Here is a 15,816-nt window from a genome sequence, read left to right on the forward strand (position 1 = left end):
GGGCGCGGGCCGATCCCCCTTCCACGCCGCGCCGACGTTTGACCTCCGCCCGTGACGCCGCAGTTGCTGCGGAGAGGCCCAGAGTGGAGCCGACGACGCCGGCGGGGGGCGAGACGGCGGCAGCGGGGCCGGGAGACGACGAGGAGCGGCCCCCTGTCAAGACCGAAGCAGCGCGGGTGGAGGGCGCGGTGAGTGAGGCTCCCGCCAGTGGCGTGCGCGGCGCCGAGGACGCGACTGGCTGGTGCACCGCCCGCTGCCTCGCGACGGAGGGCCGTGCGTCACTGCCCGGAATGCTTTTCCGCCGCTGAGGCCCCACGCCGTTTTCAGCCCTTTCCACGCAAACGACCCTCAGGGTCGTGCGCACCTCCGCCTCTGCTGTTTGTGTTTCGCATTCCAGTTCTGACTTTAATTGCTCACAAGGGGGGCTTGAGAGTTTAACGGTGTTTCCAACAAGCGCGGTAAATAGCAGTCGGTCGTGTTGATTCCCAGGTGCATCAATGAGATTTATTCATCCACAAAACCGCGACTCTTTTGACCAAATTTAAGGAGTGCGTTGCATGTGTGAGGATACTGGATGGGATTAACACTCAAGAGTCCACACACAGTTGGGCGAGGAACCCACTTGCTGTACTGCCATATCAGCCCACCTCGCCGCGCAGCAGGCCCGGGAATTTCACAAATCGGTGTCATCGATCAACCGCGGCATGCTACACCCACTCTTGGCTCGTGAAGAGAGAAAATATGTAACCATGTTACTGATATGGGCCGCAGGGTAGTGGCATAGTGGTAACAATCGTGCCTCACAACAAGAAGGGCCTGGGCTCTATTCCCAATGTGGGCCTCTTTCTGTGTGGAGTCTGTACGCTCTCCTCCTGTTCTGCATGGGTTTCCTCTGGACTCTGTTTTCCTCACATAGCCAAAAATGTACAATGGTGCTGATATTGGCCAAATATCCAATTGGTGAAAAATTGTCTAAAAATTACTCAATTCAGGTTACACTTAACAACATGGCCTCTTCTAGCAACAACTTGGCAGGACCCTCCGAATAAGAGTCTTAAGACTTTTCTGGTTAAATAAGTGAAATAAATAATAATATAAAACTAGATAAGCGTTCCCATAGTGTTCATTTTGCCAGTCTTGGAAGAATTCTCCATTGCGAGAGCAGAGAGGGTCTCCCTCTGTCAGCGCTACTCATCACTCGGCCCTTGTGTCAGGCTGTAAGTTTAAGCCTGCTCCGCTCTCCCTCCCCCCCAACGTGTGCTGCAGAGCGACGGGCGAGTGGGCCTCACCGGCCCGAAGGGGGACAAGGGAGATCCAGGGCCTCCTGGACCCCGCGGGCCCCCTGGCCCGCCAGGCCCTCCCAGCCCCACCGCGAGTGTACGCGTCGACGCAGCGGCCGCCAAACCCGGGCTGCCGGGACCTGTTGGACCCGTGGGACCGCCCGGCCTGCCCGGGCCCGTCGGCAAGCCCGTGAGCGGCGCACGTCCGTGCAGCGCACGCAGCCTCCCACCGTGTTTTTCATTTTTTATACACAGGCGTTGCGCGGCCACGGCAACAATACAAAGATCCCACCAGTTCACCCCGTTCACTGTAGGGGCAAGGTGCTGTTCACGAGTCCACGTTCGGCCTGGCACGGCGTGCGAGAGGGCCTTGTGGCCAGCACCCGCATTGGCCCACATTTGTCTCGCCGGTTGTGATGTTTACACACCAGATCGGCTAGGCCGAGCTGACCTCGAGGAGGCCCGGTACAGGTTCAGATGTCACTTACCACTGGTGTGCATGACCTGGAAATGGAGCGACGTTTATGGGATTGTAGCACTCTGTGCAAAGCACTACAACTTGATTGCATGCCTATACACACGACAACACACATCCACACACATCACAATAACGCACACAGAGTAGAACACGCACAAGCAACATGAACACACGTGCATACCAATCCACACGCTAACCCGTGCACCACGTCACAGCAGTGCACATAGAGCAAAACACATTCACCAAAATGTACACACTGCTCTGATCCAAATACACATACACACACGGCTCTCTTCTGAGTTCTGTTTTCCTCCCACAGCCAAACGCACACAAATCGTAACTGATGTTGGCCAAACATCCTGACGGTGAAAACATACTTGCAAATTACTCAATTTAGATTACACCGCCTCATCCAGCGAAGACTCGACAGGAGCCTCCTGAACAAGTGTCTTGAGACTCGGAGTGAGGCTTCCCTGGTTAAACACGTGTAATACATAATCATATACAAATATGTACGTGCCCTCCTAACGTTCGCTCTGGCAGATTGTAGAGAAGTCGAATACACACACCAATGAATGTACAGTTTATGGTTGAATACATAATACTAGCGCACACTCCACGAACACGTACGCACCAGTCAATAAACGATATTGAACCTCTGCGTACGGGCAGGTGTAATTAACGAGGAGCAGGAATTCCCTTACTGTGTGCGTCACGGTGATGATGATGACGACGTCGACGACGATGATGATGATGATGATGTAATTACCTCGTTTGATTTTTCTCTTCCATTCAGGGCATTGCGGGGAAAGGTGGCGCTAAAGTGAGTATGGGACATCCGCGTGCGTCGGCCATCCCTCAAACAGCACCGTGGCAAAAGGGGTTCTATTAGAGTAGCAGTGGACCACCCTTGCGCGTTCGCATCTGCTCCATTCCGCACCTCCGGGGGAGCGAGAAGCAGGGAAGGTGTTTTGTTGGGTCGCTGGTGAGGTGAACAGCTATAGTACTAAACTGTTTAAAAACTATTTTTGTATTCTACCAGGTAAGGCCCGCTGAGCTATGTAGCTCTTTTTTCAGAAGCGACCTTGCCACAAATGAAAGCTCAACGAAGTGGCTTATCACGTGCAAATGTACAGCAGCCAAATCATCTTAACGCTTGTTGATTGTAAATGTGGACGTAAAAACCGGAGGACCCGGAGAAAGATCCACGCGGCCACGAGGAGAACATGCCAACTACAAATAATTCAGCAGGCTTCAGGATCGAGAGCGAACTCACGGCCTCCTGTATGCCAGGCAAGGGAGTTAACATCTCGCCACTGCGGTATGTCCAGAGAAAACCATTTAAAAGGAGATCTTTATGACCATGTAAAAGCCCATTGAGACAAAGCAGGATTATTTTATAACGGAGGCTGATACGTATGAACTGTAACAGAAAATATATCACGACCTCAGGTGAATAACAGACAAGCACAGAGAGCAACGGCAAGGCCATGGCATGATGATAGCACATTCCCGCACCTCCGATTTGCATGGTTGGCTACATACGGTACGAAAGAAGTTCAACACACATCATCATCACCACACCGCGCCTCCGATTAGCACGGTTGGCGACATACAGTGCGAAAGAAGTTGAAACATAGATACATTTCCCAACACCTGCGTCCCATTCCCATGCAGTCATGGCTACATATCTGCTCCCTCAATGCCTGGGATACACAAGGCCCACTCGTCAGTGATTCGACACCTAGAATTGTTTTAATCACTTATTGTTTTTTGTTGTTGCGATTATTATTTTTATTTGCAAGGCCAAAGCTTGTTGACCCAGAAAAACCTGACTGAGTCTCAGGACTCTGTTTTTTGGAGAGTCTGTGAGTTTTAGAGATGTAAAGAGTGAAACGTACGGATTATTGCAAGGGGTAGAACTGTTCCACATTGACACAGCAGCAGCAGCACACAGTGACCAACCTCACATCATGCAGAGATAAATGAGAGGTTAATAGTATTATTATTAATTAAAAAATGGGTTTTATATTCAAATATACATATTTATCTCTTTTGCAAGCAGAGGAACAATGTGAGAAATGCCATCGTAAGGAACCGCTGATCGGGTTCTTCTGTTCCGGGACAACAGTGGCTACGGCGCTGCTGCTGCTGCTGTTGGCGTTGTTAATGGTGCCGGTGGCTGTTGGTTGCAGGGAGACCGAGGGTCACGAGGATTCCCCGGGGTGCAGGGAGAGTTGGGAGCGAAGGGGGACAAGGTGAGCCCCAGCACGTGCGCACGCCGGGGGTCATCCGCCCGGGTCCAGGGGTCACCCGGCAAACGGGGGGGGCGGGGCCGGGGTGGAGGTCAATCAGCTCAGCCTGGGATCACAGCCCAGGCTTTGAGTTTCACGGCTCGTGCTCCGCGTTGCGATCCGGTCGAACCCTGCCATAGGTGCTGCTCTGCTCGTGACTTCACTCGCCGTGTGAGGCTTTGCGATTGAAAATGAAGCCTTCGAGGTGGCCGGGTGAGACCGCCTCTGTTCGACAGCGCGCCGAGTGTCCAACGCCAACAGCCTCCCGAGAGGTCTCTGGGCACGCGCGTTGTGGTAAAACACGCCGAGGGGATTCTCGGCACGGGCGCGCTACTCATCACAACGCGCGCAATGCTGAAGCAGAGTCAACGGCAATGACTCTCACCACCGGCCAGTGGAGATGAGCGCTGCCTCTGCGTGTCGTTGTGTTTGACTTTTGGCACCAGCTATAGCAGTGGAGAGTGTACGTGAAGCAAAACTTTCAAGGGGAATTTAACGAGGAGTTTATTAAGAAGCTGGTAGAACAAACGTGTTATCTTGAGCCGTACGATGGTGTCTAATCGGAGATTGTTTTAAAAAAATGTTCTGAGACACATGAGTGCTTCACTGCAATTCGTGGGGCTTGCTAAACCTGCAGTGCTGACAGGGAGTGATCACTCCCCATGCCCTGTAATTACTCAGCACCCTACAGGGGAGTATCAGGTGAGTGTTAGGAATGGTTTTCATTTTGAAAATTCCCCAGCAGCGTCGGCGCTAATTCCACTCATACATTCACAATCCTGTTCTTAACAGGAAGAGAGAAGCCTCGCTCGTGCAATCTGCTGTCGTGGAACCTCGTGACGGTGACGCGCAGCTCCAGCGCGGCAGGCTCCCGAGCCTGCCGCTTCTCCCCCGGCTGACTCTCCCTGCACCTGTTTGTTTTGTCACTAGGGCGACGCTGCTGTGGGCCTTCCGGGACCGCCAGGTCCACCCGGACCGCCTGGGCCCCCCTCATCGAGGCACGGCGAAAAGGTGACGGGGCCCTCGCTCGGTCGTCGCACGCCACAGAACACGGATGATGCACTCGCAGCTGGCAACGTGTTTCCCGTTTGCGGTGCGCCGCGGAACACGTGGGCCACTGCAGACGTGGGGGGGATTTGTGTCTTTGTCTAGGGCTGAAACTCGCCTGTTCCTCTAGCCGCAGGCCTCCAGGGACGCGTGGTGAAAGCACAGATTTTCCCAACAAAAGCGAAACGCGCTTTGATGGGTTCGCGTAGAGTGCTCCACTTCAATGGGCTGCTTCCTGCTGTGTTTGTGGACACTGCCAAGCCTGCTGTGGTCATGTTTCGTACAGCTTCATGCAAACACTGGCCTGTCCAGGGGAAAACACGCATTCCCACTGCCCCTGCAAGACGTTTTGCATGCCAGGTATTTGATGTTTACCGAAGAAAGCTGTCGTGACCGCAAAGCTAAGCACGCGTGTGCGCGCTTACGCGTCCTTACGTTGCATTGCCGTAGATCGCACCTCTCCCGGTGCACATATCGTGGTGAAGTCCCTGCCGCTTGGTGGTGAATGGTTGCTGTTGTTGTTGCTGTGTATGCGTGTGTGGGGAGTGGTAGTGCAACGGTTATCACGATGCGCTACGAACCCGGTGGCCCCGAGTTAGATTCCCGTTCACAGCCAACGCCAGTGATGATTATCTGAATCGGTCCCGGGCCTCCCCTAGGTCGACTCAGCCTCAGATGAGTACCTGGTGCGGTGTGTAAACATCGCCACTGGGGAGACAAAGGCGGTCGGGCAAGGTGCTGGCCACCCACCCCCTCGTGTGCCGTTACCGGCCTTCATTGGTGCTCGCTTACAGCACTTGCTCCTGGAATCTCTTCATGGTTATATGGGGGATCATTGTCTTTGTATGGGAAGTAGTAGACTATACTGGGGATCTTTGTCTTGGTTAGTATTGGAAGCAGTAGAAGTTCAATGCATTGAGATTGATGGTTCCCTCGGTCTTATTTCTGCGAATCTTCAACATCCTTGACAAATTGGTATTTAAATCTGTCATGGACCTTTGCTTGACTCAGCTTTAAATTAATTTCTTCCGTGTAATTATTTGTTTTTATAATCATACAACTTAACTGGGATTTGCAAAACGTCCCAAAACTGAAAATTACCTTCAAATTACTCAATTGGGATCGCACAGCAGCAGCAGCAGCAGCAAAATCACCCCCCCCCCCTACTGCGGAAGCCTGGCAGGACCCTCCTGAACAAAGAGTCTTGAGACTCAGTGGGAATTTGCTCGGTCAATAAAAAGACGCGTGTGGGCCCTGGGCCTGGAGAGGCTGAGAATCCCGACTCCTTCATAATTACCAATTACCGTCCACTCTCCCCTCGCCGCCACGGAAGAGGTTTCCACTGTTTCAAACGAAGAGCGGTTATTGCTTCTAGGTTCTTCCCCGCCTTGCCGGGTCCAGCTGCGGTCTCGGCAAGCGACTCCGCGTTGTGTTGCCGGCCACGCAGAGCGGGTTCCAGAGCTCTCGGGGAAATTATTATTATTATTCTTTGGTCATTAAAAACAGCGGAGCAAGTTCCCACTGAAGAGGGAGGATTTAATCAGCGGATCGTATCGCTTGCTTTGACACATCCTCACAGCGCCTTCTGGCTGGCCATCGAACGACATCGGTCACTCCATCGCGCGCTTTCACACGGCGTGCGTCTGCAGCCGTCTGGATATTCGGGAGCCACTGGAGCTATGCGCGCTTTAAAATCTGGATTGAAAGCGAATTTATTCCGAACCGCTTTTTGTGTTTTAGTCTGTTGCCCTTCCCCCGCACCTCCAAATTAGCACAGCTGGTTGGGCCGCGTACGGTGTGAAAGAAGTGCAGCGTACGTACGTACGCATCCGGTGTAAACGTGCAGACGAACAAAGCAATTAGAACAGCACCTGAAGGGTACGCGAGCGTGGAGAGATGCATGCTGGGAATTACATTGACGGACAGAAAGAAAGCGGAACACATGGCTCGGAGAACAAATTCGCTCGAGACATCGCAATGACGGTTTAGGAAGTGAGCGGGCTTGGGCAGTACGCGTCGATGGTTGATGACCGATGGACAAGACTTGTGACGGGAATGGCAATCGGAGTTCGGGATCGCGTCTGAGAGAACGATCGCCGCTGAGAAGGAGCGATGAGATGAGGGAGTGAGGCAGTGAGAAGGGGTGGTGACTTACGTGGGGAGGATATCATCCAGCAGAGGATAGAACTTGGCTGATGATGATGATGATGATGCCGGCGCCACCACCCACTTATTTTGATAGCGCTGGCCCTAATGGGCGCTCGCGAGCAGCAGCAGAAGCCAGCCCAGCTGTCTATTTGAAGCTAAAGCATCTGTGTGTACACATTAGGTGTACCCACAGTAGATGTGGGCACAGGTGTGTGGTGTTTAAGTGTTTGGCTGTGTGCGTGTGTGTGCAGCGTGTGGCCACCCACCCCTCTCGTGCGCCGTTCCGGCCTTCATAGGTGCTCGCTAACAGCACCCGCCCCAACAGTATGTTAAGGCTATATGAGGGATCTTTGTCTTTGCATGCTTGCTCGTGTGCGTTGCGCGTACAGGCGGAAGGCTCTGGAGATGACGAGAATGATGATGAAGATGACATTGCTGACGGCACCACCAGCGTGAGCAGCAACCCACACAGCTATGCAGTACACTCAGGGTTTACAGTTTACAGAGATAACAGATATGACTCCAGATGCATCTTAAGTTACACAATGGGGCAGAGGCAATTGGTGGTAGGGGTAGACAGTAGGCGGTGTACAGAGGACGATCGTGAAGTCTTTTGTTTGGACTTAGACAGAAAGATGGAGTCAACAGGGTTCAATTGGAGGACTCTGAAGACGATAGATCTTATTAGTTGTGTTCTTGGTTCTTTCGGTAAAGTCACGTTGATAGAAAATAAAAATAATAAAACAAAATAATAAAATTCTATTTGTTATTTTTACTTTTAATATTAAATTTGATTTTATTATTTTAATTTCCCATCTACGTGACTTTACCGAAAGAAACAAGAATATAGTTACACACAATGTAACGGGTATTGGGGCCAAACATCCCAATTTGAAAAATATCCCTGCAAATTACTCAATTTGGTTCACACAGCAGCAGCAGCATCGCTCAACTGCTGCGAAAACTTGGCAGGACTCTCCTGAAAAAAGAGTTGGGGGGGGGGGGTGGGGATTCGGTGAGGCTTGTCAAGGGCATGAAGGCAAATAAAACAAATAACTTAAATGACGATGTGAAAGCAAGTAGCGATATCAACTTTCCGACAAAGAGCACACCAGTGCAAAGGGCGCAGGCTTTAAGCGTTTGCGATCAGCATTGCCACGGGAAACCCCAAAAGGTTTTCTCCGTGTGGCAAAGCTCGGTCGTGAATCGCGAAGAAGAGCTCTGAAACGCGTGCTCCTCTGGGGCAGTTTTGACAGGCCCCGTGAGTTATCTCACTGGTCCGTGACCTCGTGTCTCACTCGCGAGCGCTGTGCCGGAGCTGGTAATCCTCACCAGCTGGCCTGTGATTTTTGTTAAAAGGCAGCTTAGCCTTCGTGTGTAGGTGTTGTTGCTGTCAAGTACTGCTGCAAGAGCGGAACTGTGAACAAATCTATCTCATGTATTTTTTTATGACTTTTGTTGACTTCCGCCTTTGCTCTCTGGAGCAATCTAATGGCTTAATTTGGTTGTGAGAATTGTTCTTCAGCTCCACCAGTGAGTGGATGACGATATTATGGGTGCCACGGTGGTGAGATGTTCACTACCTCGCCCGGTATACAGGTGGTCGTGGGTTCGATTCCGAAACTGACACCTGTTGTATATTTGGAGTTTGCATGTACTCTCCGTGGTCACGTGGATTTTTCTCCAGGTCCTCCGGTTTTTCCCTCCACATTTAAAAACACGCATTTAAGAGTACTTGGCTGCGATAATTTTCCACGCGATAAGCCACTTTGTTGAGCAATAATTTTGTGTGGCCATGTCGCTTCTGAAACAGAGCTACATAGCTCAGTTGGCCTTACCTGCTCAACTTAAAATTTGTTTAGTTTACAGTGAGCTGAAACGCTAACCATTGGCGTGTTGCTAAACCGCTCGCGCACTGCGTTACAATTAAATTTGTTCGGCTGTGCTGGGTGGTGGGAAGCCTACATGCTACGTGACCTGTGGGGAGTCACTGGGACGGGTGCGCCACCATGTACTCTGAATAGAGTTTCTAACCATTCTCTTGAGATGCGCAAGGTATTTGGCTTCAGTTTCTCGCAGCTCCAAATCAAATTGCGCCTGTAGAGTCTGCCTACGGCTCTGGGCCGCCAACAGTTGTGACCACCTCGCGATTGCCCATGTGACCGACAGAGGACACCTCTGGCTACGGTCCCGGCTCGAGAGGCGTCAGCTGGTTGGCACAAGGGGTCAGGGCACCGAGCCGGCAGCGATGAGTTGCCTGGGGTTGAACCCAGGTGGCCGCCCCCCCCCTCCCCCCCCTCTCATTGATCATCTAAACCGGGTCACCAATGACCGCACAAGAAGCCATCACGTGAAATCTGATTTTAAAACATTTGGTTTTTACTGCCATATGACAAGTATTTCGACAGCAGAGCGCATGGGGAAACTGCAGCGCCATCCACGTGTGGATAGCAAGTCAGTTGAAGGGAGCTCGGATGTAGTTCTGTGACATCTACCCCCACGGACTCCGTCTAACATGGGGTGGATCATGGCTCTGCGACGGTCCCCAGGGCCACTTTGTGCCGGGTGACGTGATGCTGAGAGCACAGTTGTAACAGAATTGGAAGATACACATATTTTTTTTGAATGAAAAAAAATAAAGTCCCCGTTGCAAAGATTGCTCGCGCTGTCGCGTGTTCCGTTTCCCAGGGCCGCTCGCGTGTGCCTGGGCCCCCGGGCCCCCCCGGTCCTCCTGGGCCCCCAGGCCTCCCAGGGATTCCCGGGCAGCCAGGAAGCGCGGGAGAGGGAGGCCAAGCACAGGGAGGCAGCGGCGAGGCGGTGAGCTGCCCGGCCTACGCCCCGCCTGACGGTCACTTCCCAACGCTGCGCTCGTTAACATGACTAGACACCCGCTGTCGTTTGGTAACCATGTGCAAAATATAGTCAGGCCCTGCAATGTTCATATCGGGCCTCTACAACACATTCAACCACTATTGAGTCGTGGCATATCCAACACGGTAGCGTGTAGCATAGTATCGGCGAGGCTCGATTATTGCAACTCCCTACTCTACGGGACGTCTGGCGAAAAACCACTACCAAGCTGCAGCGCGTGCAAAATTCTCTGGCACCTGTCGTGACGAGTACTGCAAGATCACGACCATGTCCATCCAGTGCTAGCCGAGCTGCATTGGCTTCCAGTTGTCAAACGAAATACATTGAGGTCGCGCTCATTACACACAAAGTGCCTGCCACAGATGAACACCAGTTCCTTGCTGATTCCGCAAGGAGCATCAACCATCACGAAAACTCCAGTCATCCTCGCAGCAGCTTTTGGTTAGCCATCGAACAAAGACGATCACTGCGTCACGCGCTTTCAAATGCAAGTCTGCAGCCGAATGCTCTTCCTTCCGATATTGAAAGCAACTGCACTTTCAAACGTAGATTGAAAATTTCATTTATTTTGAATTGCTTTCCGTGTTTAGTTCGTCCTTCTCCCACACCCCCGATTAGTACAGTTGAGCCAAGTGCTGTTAGCGAGCACCTATAACGGCAAGAATGGTACACATGGGGGTGGGTGGCCAGCACCACGCTCGACCATCTTTGTCTCCCCAGTGGCGATGTTTACACACCGCACCAGGTACTCATTTGAGGCTGAGTTGACCTAGGGGAGGCTCAGGACCGGTTCAGATATCTGTCACCGATGTTGGCCGTGAGCAGGAATCGAACTCGGGATCGCCGGGTTCGTAGCGCAGCGTAGCGCAGCGTAGCGCTAACCGCCGCACTACCGCTCCCCACACACAGGACGCACACTTACTCACATGGCACACCTTACATTCACTCTCATATGCAAAACAGCCTTACACGTGACATGTGTGGCAATCGCCTTGTGTGTAATGAGTGCGAATCAATGAGCAATGGCAAATATGAGAGTGATCGCGTGCTCTGTATTGTCCCATGCGTTGTAGGGTTCTTCAGGCATCCCAGGCCGAATGGGCCTCCCAGGATCCGATGGGCCTCCTGGTCAGAAGGTCGGTTTTTGGGTGGCCGGTCACTCGATGTAAATGAGATCCGAGGCTCTGGGTCAGTGCAGCTTCCCAGCGCACTTCACCATGGCTCTGACGTCCGTCTGGCTGCACGGCTCCCTGCGCCCCCCCCCCCTCTTTCCCCTCCCCCCACCCCCCGTGATGGATACTCACCACAGCAGAGCGATCCCCACCCTGACAGGCCGGGGTTAGAGGAAACGGCCGCCAACCGGATAAAGACATTCTCCGAGCATGACAACGGGTCACCTCGTTCGTCTGCTCCACACACATTAGACTTTGCATGCAAAGAACATCACGTCGTATCATAATAACCGCGATATTTGTTATGTGTTTATATGCACGAGAGTAAAATGTTTAGGAGCAGTCTGGCGTCATGAAAACAACTACAATACCTTGCGAGCCACGTCACAACACATGCGTTGTCTGCTTGATTTAGACATCCACGTAAACATCGAGAAGTGTGGCGTTTTAAACTCCACAGGGTTAAAGAAACACAGCCAATGTGCCCTGGTTTCACCCATGTCAGGAAGCATCGGTACAATGTAATAATGCAGCTTTGTTGACGACCATACTGCTTGAATAAACTAAACTAAAAACGATGTTTATTTCACCAGGTAAGGCCCACTGAGCTATGTAGCTCTCTTTCAGAAGCGGCCTGTCCACAAATGATAGCTCAAAGAAGTGGTTTATCGCATGGAAATCTCTAGCGGGCAAATACTATAAACGCGTGATGTTGATTCTAAATGTGGAGGGAAAAACTGGAGCATCCAGAAAATAATCCACGCGACCACGGGGAGAGAGACACGCAAACTCCAAGTATACAGGCGTCAGGGTCGAGATCGAACCCACGACCTCCTGTATACCAGGCGAGGTAGTTAACATCTTGCCACCATGGGGAGATGAAGCGCATCTTTTGGTACAAGCTGGTGTGTGTGTGTCCCACTTGATCTGAGTTCTTACACACCGGTCTAGACATTGCCCTCTTGAGCCTCACCCAGTGGAAATTGTCATGGGTTTAGGCTGAGAGCTCATCTTAAAACAGTCTTGCAGATGTGAGTCATCATTTCACCCCTGTTTTAAAACACATCAGAATGCAGAAATGAAGAGCTATTGTGATTTCAAGCAGACATTTAACTGGGATGTGGTTTAGTTGGGAGTAACATGGGCTCTTTATCCCTCCAGCACGGTACCAGCTAGTAGCATATAAATAGGCTGCTCCTTGCCATAGGAATGGGGAATTTTCACAGTTGAGTGCAGTCAAATAGAATTTGGTCGTGAATAAACTTTTTACTAACAAAAAATTGTGATGTAAAAATCTATTTAGTGGCTGTGCCCATTTGTTTGGAAGACTTGAGTCAAACATATGTTTTGTGATAAGGCCATGAGTAGAATTGTTTTAATCCATTTCTGAAACGCTGGTATTTTCCACCAAAAATATTCAGACACGGCCACACTGGCAATGCGTAACACCAAGCCCTTTGACTTCAAAGGTGACCTGGAGAAGCATTTGAAAACTGTTTATTTTTTTCTATTAAAAAAAATATTTCCCATTCTTGCAACGCTCACAGGCACTGGGACGGCTATGAGACTGCATCACTGTTTAGTCTCGAGGGGGGGTTTTATCTTTCAACTGTTTCCCCCCTGCAAGACGAGAGCAGCGCAGTGTGCACCAGCCAGCCAGCCTAGCCCAGCACACACGCGCGTGGCCTTGGTGGCTCTGCAGGTGCTGTGGTGTCACGTGGGTCGGGGTGCCCTCTGCCCAGCGCTCTGGATTGCACGTCCAACCGCACCGCGTGACGGGACACCCGAGCCAGAGGGCAGGCTTCCTCCTGGGCCCCAACTCTAGGACTCACTTGATGGGCGAATTCCCAGGGCCCAGGTGGCCCAGTCCAACCCTACCAGCGGCTGAGAACATCCTGCCGTTGTTGCCAATAGGTTCGCAGAGACTTGCTCCGTCGATTTGTGTCCCTGGTTTGTTTACGTGTTATTCCGTGGGTGTTTTTTTTTGTCTGGCTGTGCAGGGTGACAGGGGACAGATGGGCGTGTATGGACTCCCTGGGTTGCAGGTAAAAAAAAAACGAGCGTTGCCCTCCAGGGTATGCACTGAGAGACCAACGTTACCCACGCACACCACCGTGTCCAGTGATGCACTTGGGTGTAGCCTGGTCAGTTACTTCCCATGATGTGACCTCGCTGAGAAACTCTGCGAATTATGTATTGAATTATTCGCTCCCAGCGACTGTGGAAATGCCCCTTGTAGCCACGTATTTCCTTGTTGCATCTGCTCACTTGTCTGCTTGCACCCTAATTCTCACTTTGCCCAAAGTGATGCCTTCGTCTCTGTCTATGATGCTGTCTCTGCCACTGTCTGTCTTTATGTCTCCTACCCCTGACTTGATCTCTGTGTCTCCATCATTGCCTATCCCTCTCTCGCTGTCTTCATCTGTTTCTGTCCGCCTGTGTACCTGGGATTTCTGTGTGTGCGAATGTCTGTGTGGATTTGTTGCGGTCCTGCATGTACGAGTGTGAGTGCATGCATACATACGTATGCATGCACTATGTGTGCGTGTGCATGTATTTGAGCATTTGTGCATGTCTCGGTGCACGCATGTTTGCGTGTGCGTGCGTCTGCGTGCGTCTACGTGAATGCTGTGCGAGTCCGTGTGTGCGTGCACACTGTGTGTACGCGCGTGTGCGTGTGTGCACGCCGTGTGGGTCCGTGTGTGCGTGCACGCTGCGTGTGCGCACATGCGCATGCATGCTGTCTGTGTGCGCGTGTGTGTGCACGCGCTCTGTGTGTGTGCGCGCGCTGTGTGTGTGTGCTGTGTGCGCGCGTGCTGTGTGCGCGCGCTTTGTGTGCGCGTGCTGCGTGTGTGCGTGCTGCGTGTGTGCGTGCTGTATGTGCGCGTGCTGTGTGTGTGTGCGTGCTGTCTGTGTGTGCGCGCTGTGTGTGTGCGTGCGCTCGGACTTTGTTCTTCATTTCCCAGCCTGATTTCTCCACTTCCTTTTCCCCGTGGTCCCTGTCGCAGCATCCGTCGGCACCACAGGTACCACCACGCACCGCCCCCTTCCCCACCCTCTCCTCGCTGTGCCTTCGTGTCTCACGGAAATCCCCAATCCACTCTTGCCGCAAAACTTTCGCCGTGTGGATTTCAAATGAGCAAAATGGGCGGGTGACAATGAGCCCTTTGTATTAGAGAAGAGATAATGTAAACACATTTTCAGGGGCATTGTTTTGCATTCATAGAGTACTTTGGGGTTAGCTTCTAAAGGCAAACTGGTTATAAAGGTTTGAAATGGGCGTAGCCCAAATGTCAGCAGCCAATGAGAATGTAAGTGGTGGGCAGCGACCACGACGGTGGTGGGTTTTCCACCAATCAACGGGCTGCCAGGTAAAAATTAGCATGTTAATGAGAGAGATTAGCATGTTAATGTGAGAGAGTAGCGCGTTAATGTGAGAGATTAGCATGTTAATGTGAGAGAGTAGCATGTTAATGTGAGAGAGTAGCATGTTAATGTGAGAGAGTAGGGTGTTAATGTGAGAGATTAACGTGTTAATGTGAGAGATTAGCGTGTTAATGTGAGAGATTAGCGTGTTAATGTGAGAGAACAGCGTGTTCATGGGAGAGATTAGCGTGTTAATGGGAGAGATTAGCGTGTTAATGGGAGAGATCAGCGTGTTCATGGGAGAGATTGGCGTGTTAATGGGAGAGATTAGCGTGTTAATAGGAGAGATTAGCGTGTTAATGGGAGAGATCAGCGTGTTCATGGGAGAGATTAGCGTGTTAATTTGAGAGATCAGCGTGTTAATGTGAGAGATCAGCGTGTTCATGGGAGAGATTAGCGTGTTAATGGGAGAGATTAGCGTGTTAATGTGAGATTAGCGTGTTAATGTGAGAGAGTAGCATGTTAATGTTAGAGAGTAGCGTGTTAATGGAAAATCTCAGAGCAGCAACCTCGAGATCGGCGTGCGAGGTGGCTGTGTTAGTGTGAGAAATTTAACCTGTTAATGTAAAATCAGAGAGCCTAAACATTTTTTATATCGGAAGGTAGTAGGATGGGAACATCACAACCAGTTATGACTTAAAATGGTGAAAAAGTCCGTCCAATGATTGCTCAGTTTGTACCCGTCTCTCGATTGACGTTGTGTCTGTTTATGTGGATGGCTTCATGAACTAATCTTTGTTGATAGCCAGTGGGTTTGCAAAGTACCTTCGTCTTAGAGAAATACATTTCGTGTTAGCCCACCGCATTAAACAATGAGCAGCCACGGCCGAGGTATTGGTCCTATCGTGTTTCAGATCTGCCTTATATTCACGAACACGGTCCGAGACATGTCGCTTAGTTTCCCCAATTTAACTACTACTGCAGACTTAACTTTATTTGTAGACACCGGGGTATTGCATGTCAGGGATCACATCCTTCACAGATGGGATCAGATCACGAATTTTATGTACTGTGTTAAATCGAACCTGGATCATGTGTTTGCTCATGATTTTAGAAATATTTTTTGGTGATCCCTGCTTTGTATGGCAAGGTGATGGTTT

At 51.2% G+C, this 15,816-nt stretch overlaps 1 protein-coding gene across 7 annotated transcripts in view; it reads left to right on the forward strand.

Annotated features, from left to right (window-relative positions):
• Nucleotides 1-15,816, forward strand: part of LOC116938841 (uncharacterized) — a 275,758-nt gene that overhangs the window by 214,657 nt on the left and 45,285 nt on the right. For 5 of the 7 annotated variants that reach the window (XM_076054538.1, XM_076054531.1, XM_076054499.1 and 2 more), the window contains 10 exons: nt 64-188; nt 1,267-1,470; nt 2,555-2,581; nt 3,954-4,016; nt 4,983-5,063; nt 7,637-7,699; nt 9,936-10,064; nt 11,192-11,254; nt 13,291-13,335; nt 14,257-14,316. In XM_076054538.1, coding sequence (XP_075910653.1) covers nt 64-188; nt 1,267-1,470; nt 2,555-2,581; nt 3,954-4,016; nt 4,983-5,063; nt 7,637-7,699; nt 9,936-10,064; nt 11,192-11,254; nt 13,291-13,335; nt 14,257-14,316 — 860 coding nt within the window. The remainder of the gene's footprint in view (nt 1-63; nt 189-1,266; nt 1,471-2,554; nt 2,582-3,953; nt 4,017-4,982; nt 5,064-7,636; nt 7,700-9,935; nt 10,065-11,191; nt 11,255-13,290; nt 13,336-14,256; nt 14,317-15,816) is intronic. The other 2 variants (XM_076054518.1, XM_076054525.1) reach the window with 2 other exon arrangements.

This window comes from Petromyzon marinus, chromosome 4 (assembly GCF_048934315.1).
Source record: "Petromyzon marinus isolate PM22_M1 ecotype Great Lakes invasive population chromosome 4, UKy_Petmar_22M1.pri1.0, whole genome shotgun sequence".
Lineage (NCBI taxonomy): Eukaryota > Metazoa > Chordata > Hyperoartia > Petromyzontiformes > Petromyzontidae > Petromyzon > Petromyzon marinus.